Consider the following 18,932-nt stretch of genomic DNA (forward strand, 5'->3'; position numbering starts at 1 on the left):
GTTAGCGTTATCATTAATAAGAGGGTTTGAAATGGAGACTTTCCACAAGATCATGCCTTGCAGATTTGCCCTTAAATTAAAGGGGAACTTTCTGTGATGTAAAGCTATGCTGTAAATCCACTGATAATCTGCCGGCAATTAACAAGTAAGCTGATGAAATGTATACCATTTAAGCACGAGCATCATGCATGGCAAAATCAAGAGTGGAGATTTGATGCAACGAAGGTGGCCTGAAGAACCAGTGAAAATGTTCAAAAATGCACATGAAAACAAATATACATATATATTCAGATTTTTATTTATATTTCATTTCTGGAAGGATATCTTGTACACCAAATATCCCGTTGGCAGTTAAGCGCATTCAATGTGTTTAGAAGCCAGAAACAGTCACTTGTTTTAACAAACACAATTACAAAATAAAGATAAACCACAAAATAATGAACTGCATGTATATAACATACAAAAGAATCCCATGCCTACTCAGTAGGTAACTTCAACATTCCAGCTCTTGAAGATGTAGATATTTACATTTCAGTTTTACAAAAATAGACTTTATAATTTTTATCCTTTTTTGCTTACATTCTGATAAAATGAAGCGGTGCCCTCGGAGCTCGTCCCTTCACTCCCTCTGTGTACATTCTGTAACAAAAATAGTCCCTCAACCCTTAAGGCGAGATGCTGTGCATCGTCTCTCGCGCTCAGCCATGTCACACAATCAACAAGGCTTCACAAAAGGCACCAAATAACAGGAGCGTTTAAGTTTTTTTCTAAAAAAAAAAAAAGAAAATGTTTTTTTTTTCTTTTCTCTGTTTTTCCATATAACTGAGCGATATGTCACATGTGAGAAAGAGAGAAAGAGATAGTACCAGTGGATGATATTTACAAACAGAAACGAACATCACTCTTACTCATGCTTGAATACTTAAGTGCGGTTTTTTTTCTTCAAACAATGTCGAAACGTATCACAGCATCATCACTACATAATAGAGAAAGTATGTAGAAAATATGGCCCTGCTCACTTCAAATAATACAATGCAAATATGCAAACAACTGTTCACATCAGTGGTACCAAAGAATGATAAAAACGAAACGTGGCACATGTACAATATACATATATGATAGCTTATGTATATCATTCATTGTCTTTAGTACTGTATGACCGCCTGCAAGGACGAACATGCCTCTGTACTTCAACTGCAGGCGATCTGTTTGTCTCATGGTTATTGTGTACCTATAACAGAGACTTGCCAGTTTCTCTGTCTCCAGAGTCCCATATGCACTTGAAGTGCTGCATTTGTTTTAGAGACAGAAAAAAAAATCCCTTTTCATCTTCTATTGTCTTTGCCCGGTCCTTGACATGTGTCTTTTTCTCTCTTTCAGGTAAATCTCAAGATTCACCTAACACTGCACAGGGAGCAGAAAAGTGCTTTTTGGAGGGGGAAAAACAAAGTCCTTTTGATGCTGATTTCTTTCCCCTCAAAAAACCTTAAGGAAAGAGAGGTACGGAGAGACTAAAAAAAGTTCTTGTCTTTGCTCGTTCTTAGCAGATCTCGATTGTCCTTGGGGAAAGGGTGGTCTGCATGTCTGGGAGCGGGGTGGGGACAGGGGAGCTGTAGATGTTGGATGCCACTGACGAGGGGAAGGAGGAGGCCACCTGGGATTGAAAGGTGCTTGACATGGACACCGATGGGTAGGTGGTGGCGATGGATGGAGATGGGTAGGAAGTGTGGACGGGAGAGGAGTAGCAGGAGGTGACTGGAGAGGGGTAAGAAGACACTGGAGAAGGATAGGAAGTGATGGAAGAGGGGTAGCTGGAGGGAGGTGAGGCTGCTGAGACCGGGGTTGCTGTTGCGACCACTGCCCCCACCTTCTCTGCTTTCTTGTCCTTCTGCCGTAGGTGGATCTTTGTGTGTCTTTTCCTCTCGTCGCTGCGGGCAAATTTGCGTCCGCAAATCTCGCAGGCAAAAGGCTTCTCGCCGGTGTGAGTACGGATGTGCGTTGTCAAGTGGTCACTGCGGCTGAAGTTACGCATGCAGATGCGGCACTGGAAGGGTTTCTGACCTGTGTGGATGCGGATGTGACGCGTCAGCTCATCAGACCGTGAAAAGCGCCGATCGCAGGTCTCCACGGGGCAAGCGTACGGCCTTTCGTGGGGTGGTGTCTTGCTTGGCCGGGTGGGGTACTTGCGCATGCGGCTAGGCTTGATTAGCTGGGACTGGTAGACACTTTTTAAGTCCTGCGAACCAGTCTGGGTTGCAAAAGCCTTGATGGTAGAAAGAGGAGTCAGGGAGGGCTGGCTTGACTGATTCTGGAAGGGCTTCTGGTCAGGAGGGACCAGGCTGATCTCTCCCTGCTGCTGAGGGAAGAGGTAGTCAGGAATCATGGGCACAGGGAAGCTTGTGCTGCAGGTCTTGCTATTGGGATAAGCAGGGGGTGGGTACTGCACTGTTCCAGCTGAAGTGGGAAAAGCCTGGCCCTGGTCTGGGAAGATATCAGAGTTGGAGCTGGAGTAGGTTGGGGCAGCTGAGTAGATTGGGTTGGGTTCACTGTGGTGAATCGAAGAACTGAGGCTGGAGCTCTGAGATGAGGACGAGGAGGTAGAAGAAGACGAGGAAGAAGAGGAAGATGGGACTGAAGAGGAGGAGGATGAGATGGTCTGTGAGGCTGCGGAGGAAGAGCTAGAGCTGGGCGCAACATTGCCTATCAGCCCAGAGAACAGGCCCAAGATCGGCTCTGCCCAGAGGCTGTTGCTGCAGGTGGTGGCGGGCTCAAGGGTGAAGCTGCCTGTATAGGAGATGGGGGGCAGCCTTTGGGTTGGGTAGGTCTGCTCCACCACTGGCTTCTCACAGTTGAAGGGGATATCAGGTAACGTATCTGCAGGGAGCACAGAGAAAGCAGAGACATAAATCAAACTGTCAATATCCAGAGGGAGGGAGAGGGAAACCTGCCAGAGCAGTGGACAGTGTGTCACCCCTCTCTCCTGTCACAGATCAGACAGGTGCCCACACAGAGAAACACCCTCAAACTAAACTCTTTACCCCTCAACCCTAGAAGTGTGTCTATCTAAACAGCAACAGAAGCCGCATGCTTTCTAAACACATTGGCTCAAACTCTCTCAATCTTTCTTTTATTTTCCTACTTCCTGTCTTTCACAAGCTCGAGCACACACACACACAAGCACAGCGTTCAGATTCCTAAAACCCATCACAGAGCCAGAGGCGATTGATCATCGAAACTGCAGTTCAGCCGTTTTTGGAAATGCAATTTGAATTGAGCTGTAGGAGTGTTGAGAAGCATGCGGTAGCAGAGCAGAGTCTGAGTCTTTAGAGACCTGACAAGGATATAGAGCTATCAATAAATTAGTGTTAAGTAAGGTGTTTTTATTTCTCTGTATTTAGTTTTAACAGAATTATAATATTAAACAATAGTGTTAAGTGAGCTAAAGGGGAAGACTGCAAAACTACATGCAGCAGACTTATAACTAAAAATCTTAAATGTCAACTTAAATCAAGCATGACTGTTTAATCCAGTGAAATAGCAATAAACAGCAAACATAAATAATATTTTTGTAAGTTGCATTGCTGTTTCTGTCAACTCTTTCTTGGTTCATTATAGCTCTACAGATGCGTTTAATTCGGTTTTAAATGCAGCATAAACAACCAGAAGCAATAGAAAAAAAATCTCCAGATCTTACCTCCAGCGAGGTGGTCATACTGGTCTCCTGGCTCCCCGGAGCCAAAACCGGCACCTTCTGGTGCAGACGCAGAGAGGAATGGGGTCCCTGCAGAGCTGAGCATCATCACCTCCTCCAGCTTAGGGTAGCTATCCATGGGGGAGTGAGAGAACCTCAGGGGCTCGGAGTTCTGCAGGGCTGGGAGAATCATCTCAGTCTTGGCTGCAGCCATCCTCTGCTGGTGCTGAAGCTGCAGGGCTGAGACTGCGCTGATGGCTGGTGTTGAGTGCGTGGAGGCTGGGCGCACGTTAGCAGAGCGGTGCCTCGCAGGTGGAAGGAATCACTTAGCCCCGTTCAGGGAGCGCTGCACACTTCTTCTGATGCCGAGGAAGATGCAGCTTTTCTGTCTTTAGTCCGTGACTCTTGCTCTCCCGTGGTCCTGTCGTTGTCCGTGTTTCTCTTAGAGGTGAGTAAAGATCCACTTGTCTTTTCGGAAAAAATCAAACGTCTCCTTTATACTCATTCCCTAAGATTCATCAAAATTAATCTGTTGATTAATTTCGACTTTTTGTAATAAATTACTTCTCCAATTCAGGCTTTTTACCTTTTTGGATTGATGTTGTTTTGAGTTGACGTTTTACTTTTTAATGTGATTTTTCTGTCAGTGAGATCTATTTGTTTGTCTCTCTATCTCGGCTCTAACAGTTGCTCTTGTGGGCTCTCAGGGCTGTCTATGAGCCGAGAGGTTTCCCCGCTCCTTTTATATGTGCTTTGTGACGTAGATGTCCATATTTGGAGCATAGGAAGCCCATATTTAGGCAGTGCAGTGGAGGACACATGACGCTGGCCTGGGGGGGGAAACAGAGAGGAGAGACTTTATATTAAGCTCTAACAGTAAATTGTGAAGACAACGCCGCTCTTCCTCTCTCCCGAATCAATGTATCTTCATAGACAGCAGCATTATTCTTGCGCTCTCCCGGTCGTCCCATAGATTTGATTTGGATTTCCCATCTGTGCAGCAGGCAGCGCTGCTGCCGGAAAGCCCTGCTCCGCCGTGCCTTATAAGGTCGTGACTACATAAGGACCTATTCCGGTGGGTTTCCATTTCCCCTGTCCTTATTTGGAGCTTCCTTTGGCAAAGCCGATCGCTGTTTGGCAGCGAATGAGAGAATGGAGTGCAAATCATGTCCAACGCTCACAATAACTAATGTTAGCGACAGAATTACGGTCCTGTGTTTAAAAGCGCAGCTTAACTCGCGGTTCGCCTGTAACCACTCTGTGAAACAGAAGAACTGCGCTGCGTGGACCGAGTTAGTGTTTAAACAGACACACAGAGCAAGCCAAAAACACGACGAACGCTTTTTAAACACAATTCCAACAACTTGTACAACAATTTGGGTCCAAAACACGCAAAACCCAACTGCAACACCAGCTCACGCACAACTTTAACGCCCTTTTTTTTCAACAACTACTGATACTTACGAGTTGCATGGACGAGCGTTTCTCTAAAACCTCTGCTTAAGGACTTATTCCGGTGGGGTTATATATATATATATATATATATATATATATATATATATGTGTGTGTGTGTGTGGACAATTCTCAAGCAGCGGTCTGAGAATTAGGAGGCTGCAAACTGCTGGATGGCAGCAAACTTCTCCTAAATTAACTTTCCATCTCTTTCGGGGTGTCATTGATTAATGAGGACAGATAGGTGCGGCTGCTGACGAGGTACGGACCGATCTATCTAATTGAGGGGTGTCCCCTGCTCAATATTCAGGGAATCTCTCTGCCACTCAGCGGCCTAATGGGCCGCGTTAACAACATTGTGCACAGCTGCCAGGACGCCAGCGGGATACCGATGTTACCCCGGCTGCTCCAGTTTCGGCTGGGGCTCCTACACTCCTCGGTGGAAGCTGACGGGAAATCGATGTGTTTCACTTGCTGCTGACTGGATCTATATGTGAGCAACCTTATTGGGAAATATCGTGGGCAGGAAACTTTGAGGTGGTCCAAGAGAAGGAGAGGGAGGGAGAGAAAAGATGCTGCCGATGAATATAATTTGATTTACATTCAGGGTTTAGTGGATAAAAGGCATTTGAACTACGTTTAAACTGCCCCATCCAGATGCCGCTGTCACAAGCATGCTATCACAATCGGACTGATTGAAAAAACTGACATAGATAGATGGATCGATTGATGTGGTAACAAAACAATCATTCAGGTACGCACAACTGGCGTTTGGTCTTTGCTGGATTGCATCCCCTTGCAGGCATTTTCCATTCAGCCTCTGGCAAATGTCTCTGTTTACCCCTATTAGAGTGATAGCAAAATTCTGTCATATATTATGAATGATCTGGAGCAGAGGCTCCTTTACAAAATCCAAATATGCCTGGAGTAGATGTCGCTGCTGGAGAATGTGTAATTCTGTTTATTCATCCGGATACTGGACGTATAAATCTAATACATTTTGAAGGTATGTGGCAATGCGTAGAAAAAAATGCTAGCCTGTCACCGTGCACACACACAGTTAACGTTTGGATTTACATTCTGCTTTTCAGCTACAAGAATTCTCCTCCTCCATGGGCCTGTTACTTTGACGATAAAAGACCAGGAGACAGCCTACAATGATGGTGAGTTACACAAAATGATTTTAAATGTGGCAAGGTGATGATACCAAATCTAAACTCCTGTCTGCATCCACCACCGCTGTCATGCATCAGCTACCAAGGTCGATAAATTTGTGGAAAAGCAAAGAAGAAAAGAGCAGAGAGCAGCAGATGAGAGAACTCATCATCTGATGACAATGTAATAAAATCAGGTTAGGGAAAACTCTCAGAAAAGTAATAAAGTAATAAAGATGATAAACAGTTCACAGTGGTTGTTTGGGCCTCTCTTCACTCTGATGCATGGAGGGGGTGGAAGCCAGATGCTGTAAGGGCAGGAGAAGGAGAATTAGTCTACGTGTGTAGATGCTCAGGATCTGTGTGTACTTTTGCATATTTGTGTATGTAGGTCAGCGGTTTCTTCTCATCGGTAAGTTCAAAATAACTGCCCACACAAACCAGGCAGAGGAGTCCTCACCCGATCAAACTCCGGTGACCTATGAGGGAAAAAAAGATAACTAACATTACACGCAACAGTCATGCCCCTGTTCACTCACTCACACACACACACACACACACACACACACACACACACACACACACACACACACACACACACACACACACAAGCATATCCTGCACGAGCAATGGTTAATATTTAACCATGTCCTGATTTGAAAGGAAAACACGAGGAAGTAGGTAGATGTGCCAAAAAACAATAGAAAGAGCATCCATGAAGAGGAGTTGGAACAATAGAATGACAGGGAGGTGAGCGCAATAAGTAAATATGTGAAATTGAAAGAATCCCAGGCAGGTGGAGAAAAAGAGATGAAGAAGGTGGGTAGGAGGATAGAAAAATAGAAAATGAAAGAAAATCCTCTCACCCACGGTATCTATGTGGGAGCAAATATCAAGCTTTGTGTTGGCATTTTTCAGAACCCAGTGCCAGGCAGTCAGTCAGGTAGACAGGGCAGCCAGGGAGGCAGGCACTCCCACTCCTCCGTCACATCGCCTCACCTCCTGGGCTGCCCACACCGAGCCGTGGTGCAATCCCTCCCCATTAGCATACAGGTGTGCTCCCCTGATGGGCGGACCAGGATTAGAAGGTGGGTGATGACAGCTACTGAAGCCTGGATGTTACACAATCTGGCAGAGGAGACACGAGGGTGGGAGGGGTAGTGTAATGACACAGAGAAGAAAAAAAGCGGGTCCTGGTTATTTTGGAGCACAGGATCATAGTTTCATAGTTTTATTCGAGCATGTGGGAAAGTGTGTGTGTGTGTGTGTGTGTGAAGGGGGGCAATTTTTTATTATGATAAAAATTAGATGTGGCCTGGATGTGTTGTATACACAGCCAGAGTTGATAATTAAATGGGAGAAGAGCGGAGGCCTGATCGTCTCGGGCAGAGTGACAGGCTGAATATTAGCCCATAGTCACACAGTGATGGGGAGAGAAGCTGAGAACATGATAGGAGGCTATTTGATAAATGTCATTTTTCTCTCAAAGTTTTTTTAAAGTGACATCAACAAGAGTATGCCTCCCTGACCTTTTTTTTTTAAACATGTAGAGAGAATTTGGACTAATTGACACGCGTGACAAGCCAAATGGATCTAATGGGATTCTGGAAACTGCCTTTTGCCTTTTGGGGAAGACATCCAGCAACGTGTGTCTGTTTAAATACTTGACACCGTCACTCTGTGCTCCAGTCATCATAAACCTTGGCTCGCTTACTGAAATCTAACACAGCCCATGACAATACAATGCAGAAGATTACAGCACACCACCTGTTGCTACTCTGAAACAGTTATGCCCCCCCTTTTGAGAGGATTTCAGGAATGCCAGTGTGGAAGGCAGGCTCTGTGTTTAGCGGCGAGACTTTAAGATCACAAGTTTTCTTTTACTATGGGAGCTGACCTACTAAAGCTTTAGGCCCCAGTGATGTTTGAAAAACAATCTGCTCGCTCTCTCAGTCAGTGCAAGCATCCCTCCTTGTCATATTACCCCGCAGGCTGTGGAGCAGGAATGGCTGTGGTGTATCACGGAGAAAGAGAGCTGCGGCATCCAATAGCTGCTCCATCTTCATATCCGTCTGCTGCTGCCTCGTGAAGGTGGAAGGTGACAGAGAAACAATTACCAAAAACATCACACAGACACCCCCCCTCCCAACCCTGCCATGTGCCCCAGAGGTTGTGTGTGACTCACAGAGGACCCAGCTTGTTTGTTTGATGCTTATGACAAAAGAGCTGACCCCTGACCTTTCAGCTCCGGATGAGTCACCGGCAGCACACTGAAAGTCGGGGCTTCCCCACACTGTGCAGCATTCACAGCAACGGGTAACATTTAAAGGTTGCTACAAAACGCTTTCTTGTGCCATAATCCGTGGGTGACCCCAGCATGCTGACAGGACCGATGGATACAAAAAAACAGGTCAGCTCAGTATTCATCATCCACAGCGAAGAGGTTCTGTTTGATGAAACATTATAGACTCGAGAAGCTTGTGTACATTAGTTTTTCTGATCAAAATAATAATAATTAGTGACTTCTGATTCGACTGCTTGGAAAAAAATTTATTCAAAGTCATATTGAATTGACAAAAGGCACCTGTTGTGCTGTTATTGACTGTTGTGAGATCTGATCCAAATAACCTTACCACAAACTGTACCTGAGATAACAACTGAAGGTAGTTGCTGAGGTTAGCATCTAGACTGCAAATACTTTTTCCTTTCCAGTGTTGGAAATTAAGTAAATACATATGATTTCAAAGTTAAGTTTTTTGTATAAACAGTGCACTTTTTACCATGCACTCTATTTTTTTAAAAAAAATGGCAAAACCTTTATTCATTTTTGCTCATTAATACGTTTAAAATACACCCATCCTCTTCAGTCACTTTATGCCATGCAGTTTGCAGAGAAAGAAACCAGGCAGAAACCAAATTTATTTCAAGTTTACATCACACACTGGGTTAAAACTCCTCATTCTGGCTGATTAACTGAGCTGGCTGGAAGTGCTGCTCACAGTGCTGACGTCTTCACATGGGCAGAGAGACAGACAGGAAGAGACGGGGAGTGAGGGAGGCAGAAAGATGTGGCCTCAGCGTCCAGACTGAAAAGCAACTGATTTGTTTTCTTTAGTGAAGATGTTTGGGCGTGACTCGTGGCACACGTACTCACAGCAGACAGAAAACAGAGTTGTTTTCATTCCACTAAAAGTCTTCGGCTTTTTGTCAGGAGTCTAAACTTTGCTTTAGGGCTCTTCCCGGCCACATCTGTTTCTGTGGAGGAGACGCTTTATGCAGTGTGGGTTTAATATTGCATCAGACGGCCACACCGTCATCCCGCTCACTTCTTGGACCTTCACATTTATTGAGAAAATGGCAAAAAAGGGGAGACGGTTTGGTTTTTATCTTCTCCTTTCCGGAACCAAGAGCTAAAAACACATTGCCTGAGCTACTGAAAATTTGGTAAACTTACCCTGAAATCACACCCGTCTCTCAAAGGATGACCTCTCTAAACCCATTGTCATGCAAACAGTTAAAGCACACACACACACACACAAACCTTTAAGTTATTCTCCAGAGTTTATTTGAGTTTTTGAGTCAGATCAGAAGTTGCCAAGACAAATAGTCTCCTTGAGTCCGATGGCCAAAGCTGTTTCCAATAACTTGCTGTGAAGTGAAAATGACAGTCTGAGAGAGAAAGAGAGAGAGTGAGGGAGACGCAGACACATCCGCTCAGGTGAGAGTTATTTGTTTTTTGTGTCGGAGCAGAAGTGAAGTGAATGAGTGGAGAGGGTGAGAGGCAGGGAGATAAATGAGTGAAGAGAGATACAGGAGCAGAGGAAGTGATGGAAAAGAAGAGCCAGAAAGCAACAGAGAGTGAAAGCGACTGTTAGTGGGTTGTTGACAGGTGAGCCTGAGGGCAGGCATGACGGGCTGATTCAGGTAAAGCCCCTCTCCCTCCCCCTTCCCACCTTAACCCCAGCCCTCCCTCCCCCCTCCCATCTATCCCCAGCTGGAGACTGCCGATGTGGGATAGCCTACAGGGCTGGGGAGACAGGTCTCCATCAGAAAGCCCCGCAACTCTTTGCAATCACACAATAATCATTTAACTCAGAGTGCCGTGTGTCAACAGGCATGACGGCTGACGAGGCAGACAGACAAGACGACAAACAACAATAACTGCAGCGGCCGTTGCAGAGAAAAACAAATGAGAAAATAGAAAGAGGGGCGAATGAATAAATGAATATCTGTCAGAAGCATTTGGCTTACGGGACAATGGTTTTTTCAGAAGTCTATGCTCGAGGGCCAAATGTCACTTTGGGTCACTTAGACTGAAGATTCAACAGCACATCTTGTAAACTCAAATCCCGCTGCAGCCGGAGAAGAACACATCTTATGTGATACGTAATTACCGGTAATCTAATTTACACTAATGCTTTAAATTATCCATTACAAATTAAGAGGGTCAGAGTTGTCTCCACTTCTCTTTATGAAAGGCCTTGAAAAAGACTGGCGGTGCGGGTTAATGGCGCAACTGGATTAAGGAGACTAGATTCATACATAATGCAAGCATTTACCTTAATGGGAGAAACGTGACTAGTGAGCCGTGTTTACATTAAAGGAGGGTGAGAGTTCAGCTGAGCTGAGGGAATATTTTTCTGCCTACGCTGGCGGCAGACAGTGTAATGAATTTTTATAAAGCGCACTGCAAATAAAACTAAAGACACACAAAGGAGATTGCATGTTGATGGTTGTCGGGCGATGCTGACAAGGAGAAATGGGTGAGGACGCTGTTGAAACTTGTAGCGGTGCACAGTCTGGAAAGAAAACATCCAGTAGCCTGACGCTGAACTCCAGATCTTAAAAACAAAACAAAACAAAAAACTTACCCACAACATCGTGGAACAATGGACTTCCATTGAACCTGGGCTTTCACGTGTATAAAGAGGAGCGATCAAACAGGAAGTGAAAAGTTTGAAATAGTTTTATTGCCACAAGAACTGCGACAAAGACAAACACGCTCCGTTATTTGTCCTGCAATCCGAACACACAAACGCACGTGGCACATCGAACGCAACCTCGTTTACACAGGCGTGATCGTGTCCAAGGGCCGACACGACTACATGTATCCACAAGTGTGTCGACAGCACACACCCAGCATATAGTCTGACATTCTCCTGGCCACAATACACCACACAATTAAAATAAATCTTGTACGAGGGCCACATGGTGCTGCCTTTCTTTCTTTTTTTTTTCTAACAAGGGAACAACTCCATAGCAACACCAGAGAAATGTTTACTTATGAATATATTTGGATTTGCACTGTCGGAAACATAAACAGGCTTAGTGTCATAATTTAGTTAGGAACAGGAGTTGTCTTTGTATTGACTTAAAGAGTCAAAGAAAATAAAATAACGTGAGCTGGAAAGTCATGAACTTCCATTTTTCTCGCAGTGGGATTGTGACAGTGTGTGTTCTCATTACGAGCACACCGACAGCCCTCCGTGGGTCTCACTCTCTGAGTTTCTCTCTCCCCCATCTATCTCTGCATTCCCAGACAGCTTTAGCAGTTCAAACCCTCGCACTGCGGCATTGTCACACACTACACTGGTTGCCATGGAGAAATAGTCCTCCTGGTCTCCAAGGTACCCGAGTCTATTGTCTTTGGCTTCTTTATTTAGATGAAAACATGATTTGTTGGAAGGGATCTACTTGTTTTTTCACTGCTTTTCTTTGCTGCTTTCCCTTTCTTCTTCTTCCTCCTCACGCGCATCAGTGTAACGTTGCATGATGTGCATTGTTTCATCCTTCTCCTTTCCAGGAGTTTGACTACGCGCATGTGTGCGTCAAGCTCGTCTGATGTTTTGTAGCAATTAATTTCAGTGTGTCTGCATGTCAGCGCCCCAGGAGGGGGGCTGTATAAAAGTTTTCCCCATTGCCACAGCTCTTGCCAGGGCTTATAATTGCCTTCTATTACCAGGGCTGGGTGTCACAGTGCCTGCCTGTCTGTCACCAAGAGACTCTCAACTAACGACAGATGATGAGGCAAAGGAGTTGGAGTTTTCTTACTGCCGCTCTTTTTGGCAGAAGAGATAATACAGGATATATATATATTAGGCCAGCGGTTCTCAAAGCAGGGGCCAGGGACTCTCAGAGGTCTGCAAAGCGATTTGGTGTAAATGATCAAATTGGGCTATGATGTTTTAAGTGCAGATAAACACACGTGGACCAATTTATAGCAACAACTTGAGCGTACTGCATCCATTATATTTAGCTCCACAAAAAACCTTATACAGCGGTGTCACATCATGTCATGCCATGAATGCAAATAGCTTTGGCAATGGCAATGAGAACTACAAAGGGCATTAAATATATGTTCGTAACTGGTTCTTCTTAGAGAGAAACTCACTCTTAGAAATCTGCAGACCACAAAACACAGAAGACAGAACCACTGGATTATGAAGTAAGCAAGAAAGTGTGATATGTGTATGCTCCTGGTTGTTGTGTTATGCAAATATATCACCCACAGTGATTTCTGAGATTTTGCTGCTGCAAAAGTTGATTTGGAAACACTTATGTAAAAGCCATGCAGTCAAAAACAACAAGCTTAAGTTTAAAGCAAAAAAAAGAAAGAAAGAAAAAAGAGTTAAGTGATTCTAATGTGGCTTTAAAAGCAGCTGTGAGAGCTTACAAACACTTACAATCAGCCAGCTTTAACCTTTGACCCTGTTTATTTGCATGTTTCCAGCTCCACTCGCAGCTGTCACCAAGCTGCTACTTCTGTGCTTGCTTGCAGTGCAGCTGAAAACCAAACAGGAAGTGACATCACATCCGTTGCTCCGTGAGTGGAGCAAGCGGCTGATGGGTGGAAAGAGGAAGTAGACTGTGTTTCGTTCTCATTCAGTGGCTGTGGCTCAGACGTCCCAGACTCTGTGGTCTTGTTTAAGGGCAGCCAGACAAATAAAAATATCTAATTTAAGTCACTTATCTGCTCAGTCACATAAAGTTTCCCTTTTACTCTCAGATGGCGGTCTTAAAACACCACATATAACATTTTTTATAAACATTCAAATCTCCTGAGAAAGACTTTCTTGAGCTGTGACTCACTCATTTCTGGTACTTGCTTTCTTGCATGTTTTATAAATTACTGACCTTAACTCAGTGTGTTTCCCTCGTCTAACTTAGCCATTCTGTTTTATCACAAACTCAATGAGCAATATTTGCTTTAACTATGAAGTTGACACTTTTAAACCAAAGTTTTTTCAGAAAGTGGAAGTAATTTGGATGGAAGTGTGTGTTTTCCTAATTCTCTTCTGAATCTACTGAATGTAACTCTTAAACGGAACCTGTTAGTTTACTAATACTCCTACTTTATGTTTTCTCTTTTTTTTTTCTTCTTCTTTTTTTTTTGTCATGCATGGTGATGCAAAGGTGGAAGGAGAGGTTTCGGAAACTGTGACACGGTGCTTCGTCAGCGCAGGGTGCAAACCAGGGTAGGTTACTGTTGTGTGCTGTTGTGGGAGAAGCGTGCAGCGGCTTGTTGTTCTGGCACGAAGGCTAAGTGCTGAGTGAAGTGGGTGCAGGTGAACATGCTAAGACAAGCCAAGTCAGTGTTTGTCTTGCCTTGCTGACATGTATCACGTTTGCACACCTACTGTTTTTTTTCTTTATCAGTTTCTTGTATCTTTCTGTGCTGAAGGATTTAAGCTTCTACTAAGGGGGAAAAAAACCCAAACAGCTAAGAGTAATAAATCTGGATCATATTATAAATAGACTTGGTCTTTTTAATAATTTCAGATAAGGCATGGATGACTCCCTTTCAATCTCTGAATCCTGTAAGTTTTTGCAAGTGTCTGCCCACCTAAACCTGAACAATCCTCTCTCTAGATTGAGCAGTATTTCATCATCGATGTGTTGCTTTGATGATGATGGTGATGATGATGATGATGACGGTGGTGACGATTATGCGCTGATGATGATAGTCTGACTGGGCTAGGATAGAGCCACAAATAGGCACAAATTGTTTTTAAAAGCTGCCTTCATTTCTCATTTTCGGAATGGGGAACCAGAGAAAAATGAGTCAGAGCAGATGTGGTGAGCTGCTGAGACAGCAGACGCTGATCTGGGATCAGTTCTACATAATGGTTTTATAGGGAAACAGAGTCTATCAGGGTTAAATGAAAAAAAAAAATGGTCCAAAATTTGAGTTCTGCTAAAGGTTGGTGTGTAAAGTGCTAAAAAAAAAAAAATTAGAAAAGGAGATGACCGACTGTGAGAAGAAAAAATAAACCAGGAGTTCTACAGTACAGGCTGTTGGGAAAAATGTCCACATGGACACACACACGCACGATATCACTCATGAGTGAACGAGCCAGCAGGAACAAGGGGAAGCAAGTGGAAGTGAGGGGAGAAGGAGGGGAGGACTGTGGGAAGAGAGGCAGGAGGGAAAGAAGGTCTGGAGTGAGTCCAGGGGAACTCCAGACTTCTGTTACCCAACATTCTCTCTCAACAGTGGCTGGGAGACTGCTGCTGCTGCTGGTAGAGAGACACAAGGCCCAGAAAGTGAGCAGCCACACACACATTCAAAATTCACATAAAACCCTTATTCCTGGATACACACATATGCTGCCGTGGCTGTGTCACCATAGTAACACAGTGACCCCGGCCTCACAGTTGCACTCCCGAGCATGATCTCCTGCAGGGTTCTGAGGACGGGGTGGAGTAAATCTGTCTATTTTTAGCTGGCTCACTTTTTTTTGTGCTGGTGACAATAAGACTTTCTCCAAAGTCCGGTTTACTTTACATCAGGCTATCCAAGTTCCATGTACATCCACATGGTGTGAATTAGGGATGAATGTGGGAAAATGAGAAAATGAAGAGAAGGCAGGAAGTACTAACAGGGGGGGAAAAAAGAAAGGCAATAGATGTAAACTAGCAGACTGAAACTATTAAGACTATTATGTGTTCATATAGTCTTTCAAACAATCTTGATTCTACAATGTGAACAGACCAGCAGTGTACTCTGAGTGTATTTATGTGTGTGTGTGTATGCGGCGAAACACACCCCCACATGAACGCAGACCAGACTTTGACCAACATGACTCGGCAGCATTTGGGTAATTGCCCCACAGTTGGCTTCTGCTTCCAGCTACACTGAGCTAGCAGAAGCGGAGTGTAACTTTAGCTGGACTGAAACCCACTCTGGCCCTGGCCGCGGTCCAAGTCCGCCGGTCTGTTTGTTCAACCCGCCTCATCACAGCCGCACTGATTCTAACTGAATGCCAGCGCACGGAGGTGGGTTGGGCCGAGGCCTCACAATACCCTTGACACAAAGGGTGGAGAGGAGAGCTGCTCCAGATAATGGGGCTGATATTGATACTGCTCTTTCTTTGCTGATACAGTCCAGGAAGTGATCTGAATATCTTCAGCAGTGTCACGCCGGTGCAATTTTAACGTTATTTTTTCCCCTTAGTTTGTTTTTTTTCCCCTTCTTCTTTTTTTGTTTTTTTCCATGTCATGTATTTGTAATTGGTCCCTCTTCTCTTTCACTTTGCATTTTCCATTCAGCGCCCATTTCTTAGTTCTCCTTTCCTGTGGTGTCAAATCATGAGCCACAAGGTTAAAATAGCCCATCGTATGCTATTTTTACGCTGACTTATGATGCCAGATTTGACCGATTTTGACGTGGCTGTCATTTCACTTCCTTAAATTCAGCAACTGGTCTTAGGCACATGACCTGACCCCAGTCATGATACATATCTATGGAATGTGTTGTCTTTGATACGAACAGACTTCACTTCTTGTGTTTTTGTCTGTCTTTGGCACACTTTCATGGCTAAGCCGTTAAAATGATCAGTGACATCACATCTACGTCAAAACTATGGTCGGTCAGTCTCTTTTCTGGCTAGACGTCAGCCATGTGACCGTCATGGTCAGTTGTGTCTTAGTGGCTAACTGTCCTGACTTCACTAGCTCCTCTCTAATCCTACAGCTTGTTAATTGGTTTAGGCTGTTTCCTTTGTGGCAGACTGCGTCACAAAGTAAACGTAACCTCAGCCCAGACATAAGTATATTAACATGGTTAAGTAAAAATAGCTACGGGTGGCTAAATAAAACTTCGATGTATGTGGAAGTGAGTATTTTGGGCACCTGTGATCTTGTTATTGGCGTTAAATTTAGCTCTGTGGTCCTCAGTGAGGAGTGGAAACAGTGACAGGGACCTGTTTTGCCACAACACACTTCCTGTGCACTGTGAGTAGTGAGTAAACCACAACCCAGTGACGCAACGTTCGGAAAAAAAACCAAAAAAAAACAGAGCGAGCAAAAGAAAAAAAAGAAAGTAACAAAGAAGAGAGGAAAATCAGTAATCAGGAAGTTGTGGCTTCATTTGAAAAAGGAAAATTGTTGACTGAACTGTAAATGGATACTGTAAGTGAACTTGTGTGAATTTCCTGTGTGCGGACTTTCCCCTTTCAGATAACACAATGATAAGGTGAGCATAGACCTGAGTATAGGGCTGCTATTATTGCTGTTGCTAATGTGCGTGACTGAAGAGTCATATAGTCATATATACACAGGCATATATACACAGGCATATATACACAGGCATACTGGCCTTTTATTTCTCCTTTATATTTTCGAACTCTTGAGCCGTTGTAGCTCTTCTCACTTCCTGTGGGCTATTCTTTGTGACCTGAGCTACAAACGCAGCACAAAGCCTTTGCAGGACCACAAAAAAGGGACTTTGTACTATAGACTCAAGCGTGCTGCAGCTTTTCCTGATAATGTATGATAGTGGAGTCTCATATTAGGAGGCAGTCTTCTGAAAATACCCCGTTCCTATAAAGTGCTTATTTACACGAGTGAATTTATAAGAAAACACTGAGCAAATGTTGCCTATTGTTATGTGATTATGACATTTATATCCATGACCACGAGCTGCTAGTCAGAGGAAATGTGAAATGACTGCATGCGAAGATATTTTTGGTTCATTTGTGTCAGTTACCCTAAAAAAGCATAAATGAAGATGCATACTTTTTTCAGTTTGTGTGGGAGTTGGAACAGTGTAAGCTCGGGAGTATATGTGTGTGTGTGGTTGTTTGTGTGTGTATATTTATGAGTGTGACATAGAGTGTTGGAAAGAGGCAAATTTATAGCGTGAATTTTCTCTCACTCTCTCAAACAACACTGAAAGTCATGAATCATCTCTGCTGCACAGAGCTAACCACAGGAAGTACCCATGGAACACACACACTCATATATACATGCACCACTCAGTATACAAAGCACAACCAAATACAGTGAGAATGATCTACTGGAACAAACTACAGGCCAGAAATAACCCATAAACACAGACCCATAAACTCTGAATAGCTTAAGAGTATCAATTCGTCAAGTTTGTTTCCAGGGATTTCTTCATATCGATTACAAGTCTCAACAACACAAAGCAAGATTTTTCTTTTAAACGGGCACCAAATCTTGTAGATCAATAAGCTTTTGTCGAGACCTCATCACAACATCTCGGCCGTTTCCTGCAAAAGACAAGGTTTCCATGGTGACCCCTACACACTTGGGAAGTACAGTATGAAAGAAATAGGAAAGTGTGTGTGTGTGTAGCTTGTGGGAGACAGGGAGAAAGAAAGCCAGTGCCAAGCCTTGACCCCTGAAGTCTCTCTTTTTGTGTATGCTTGTTTGGTACACTGCAATATAACAGAATAGTGGCTCATTATTCCTGCTGTATGAGCCTGGTCCTTGGAGGAGCAGTACAGGCACACGAATGGACGCCGTACAAATCACGTTGAACACCATCATTTTGCCTTTCTGTTTCTGTTGGTATCAGTCAGGAGCCTTGGGAGCTGAAAAATGAACCAGAGAAGGAAGAGCAAGGAATGCAGTTCCCCAACTGACCACATGAGGCTGGCTGCACATGTCAGTAGCCAACTTTACAGCAGAAATAAACATGTTTACAGCCAGCTACACAAATAGTTTGGTCTATAAAGCATGTAAAGCATGACCCACCTATCTGCATTTTATTAAGGCTTAGCATGACAGGCTGTACTGACAGGTGGGTGTATCTGCTACCTATTGGCTAATCTTTATCTTAGCTATTTCCTGCACTAGACCTGTTGACCATGTTTTAAGATTTTGATTACTTAGGAAGCATTTTTATAAATATTAGGTAATCTAATACTAAAAGTAGGAAATCTGTGCTCTGGTTTGTTAGGGGACATTCTAGTATTTTAGTTGTAAGCTAATTAGCAGGAGCGGTAGTTGGCACTGTGGCCTCATAGCAAGAAGATCTTAGCCTGTTCTCTTCATGTCTGCATGGGTTCTCCATGCAGTTAGTGGGGTTAGTTTAACAGTTGAATGGGCTGTTAGTGTGAGTGGGGGTATGAATGGTTGTCTGTCTGTGTTAGCCCTGCGGCAGACTGGTGAACGGTGCAGGGTATACCTGTAATTCTGATTAGGATAAGCAGAAAAAACAGATCGATTAGCATATGTTTGTGTCAATGTGATACAGTAACACAGTCTATTACTGCAGTTTGCTACCATTAATAAATAACTTAGATCTCCACCTTCTTCGCAAAATCACAAGTATTGGTGGCCCAAATGCAAAAAGTTAGAGCTAAAAGAGGTTTGCAAACCAATGGGT

The 18,932-nt window shown here is 43.9% G+C and overlaps 1 protein-coding gene across 1 annotated transcript; it reads right to left on the bottom strand.

Annotated features, from left to right (window-relative positions):
• Nucleotides 1–316: 316 nt before the first annotated feature.
• egr1 (early growth response 1) lies at nt 317–4,392 on the bottom strand. The gene is made up of 2 exons (XM_085370427.1): nt 3,695–4,392; nt 317–2,874 (listed from the first exon to the last, which is right to left on the bottom strand). Exons 1-2 carry the CDS (start codon nt 3,903–3,905, stop codon nt 1,541–1,543), a joined length of 1,545 nt encoding a protein of 514 aa, XP_085226553.1. The 5' UTR covers nt 3,906–4,392; the 3' UTR covers nt 317–1,540.
• Between the last annotated feature and the right edge of the window lie 14,540 nt (nt 4,393–18,932).

The sequence above is a fragment of the Diplotaxodon limnothrissa genome, linkage group LG2, assembly GCF_057381915.1.
Source record: "Diplotaxodon limnothrissa isolate DT_005_m linkage group LG2, D_limnothrissa_male_GT1.1, whole genome shotgun sequence".
Taxonomy (NCBI): domain Eukaryota; kingdom Metazoa; phylum Chordata; class Actinopteri; order Cichliformes; family Cichlidae; genus Diplotaxodon; species Diplotaxodon limnothrissa.

Bases quoted from the DNA above. Each gene is read 5' to 3' on its own strand.
- egr1 (XM_085370427.1), bottom strand. From the start codon at position 3,905: ATGGCTGCAGCCAAGACTGAGATGATTCTCCCAGCCCTGCAGAACTCC. The intron at 2,875-3,694 runs GTAAGATCTGGA...TGCTCCCTGCAG, and splicing joins GTATGACCACCTCGCTGGAG to ATACGTTACCTGATATCCCC.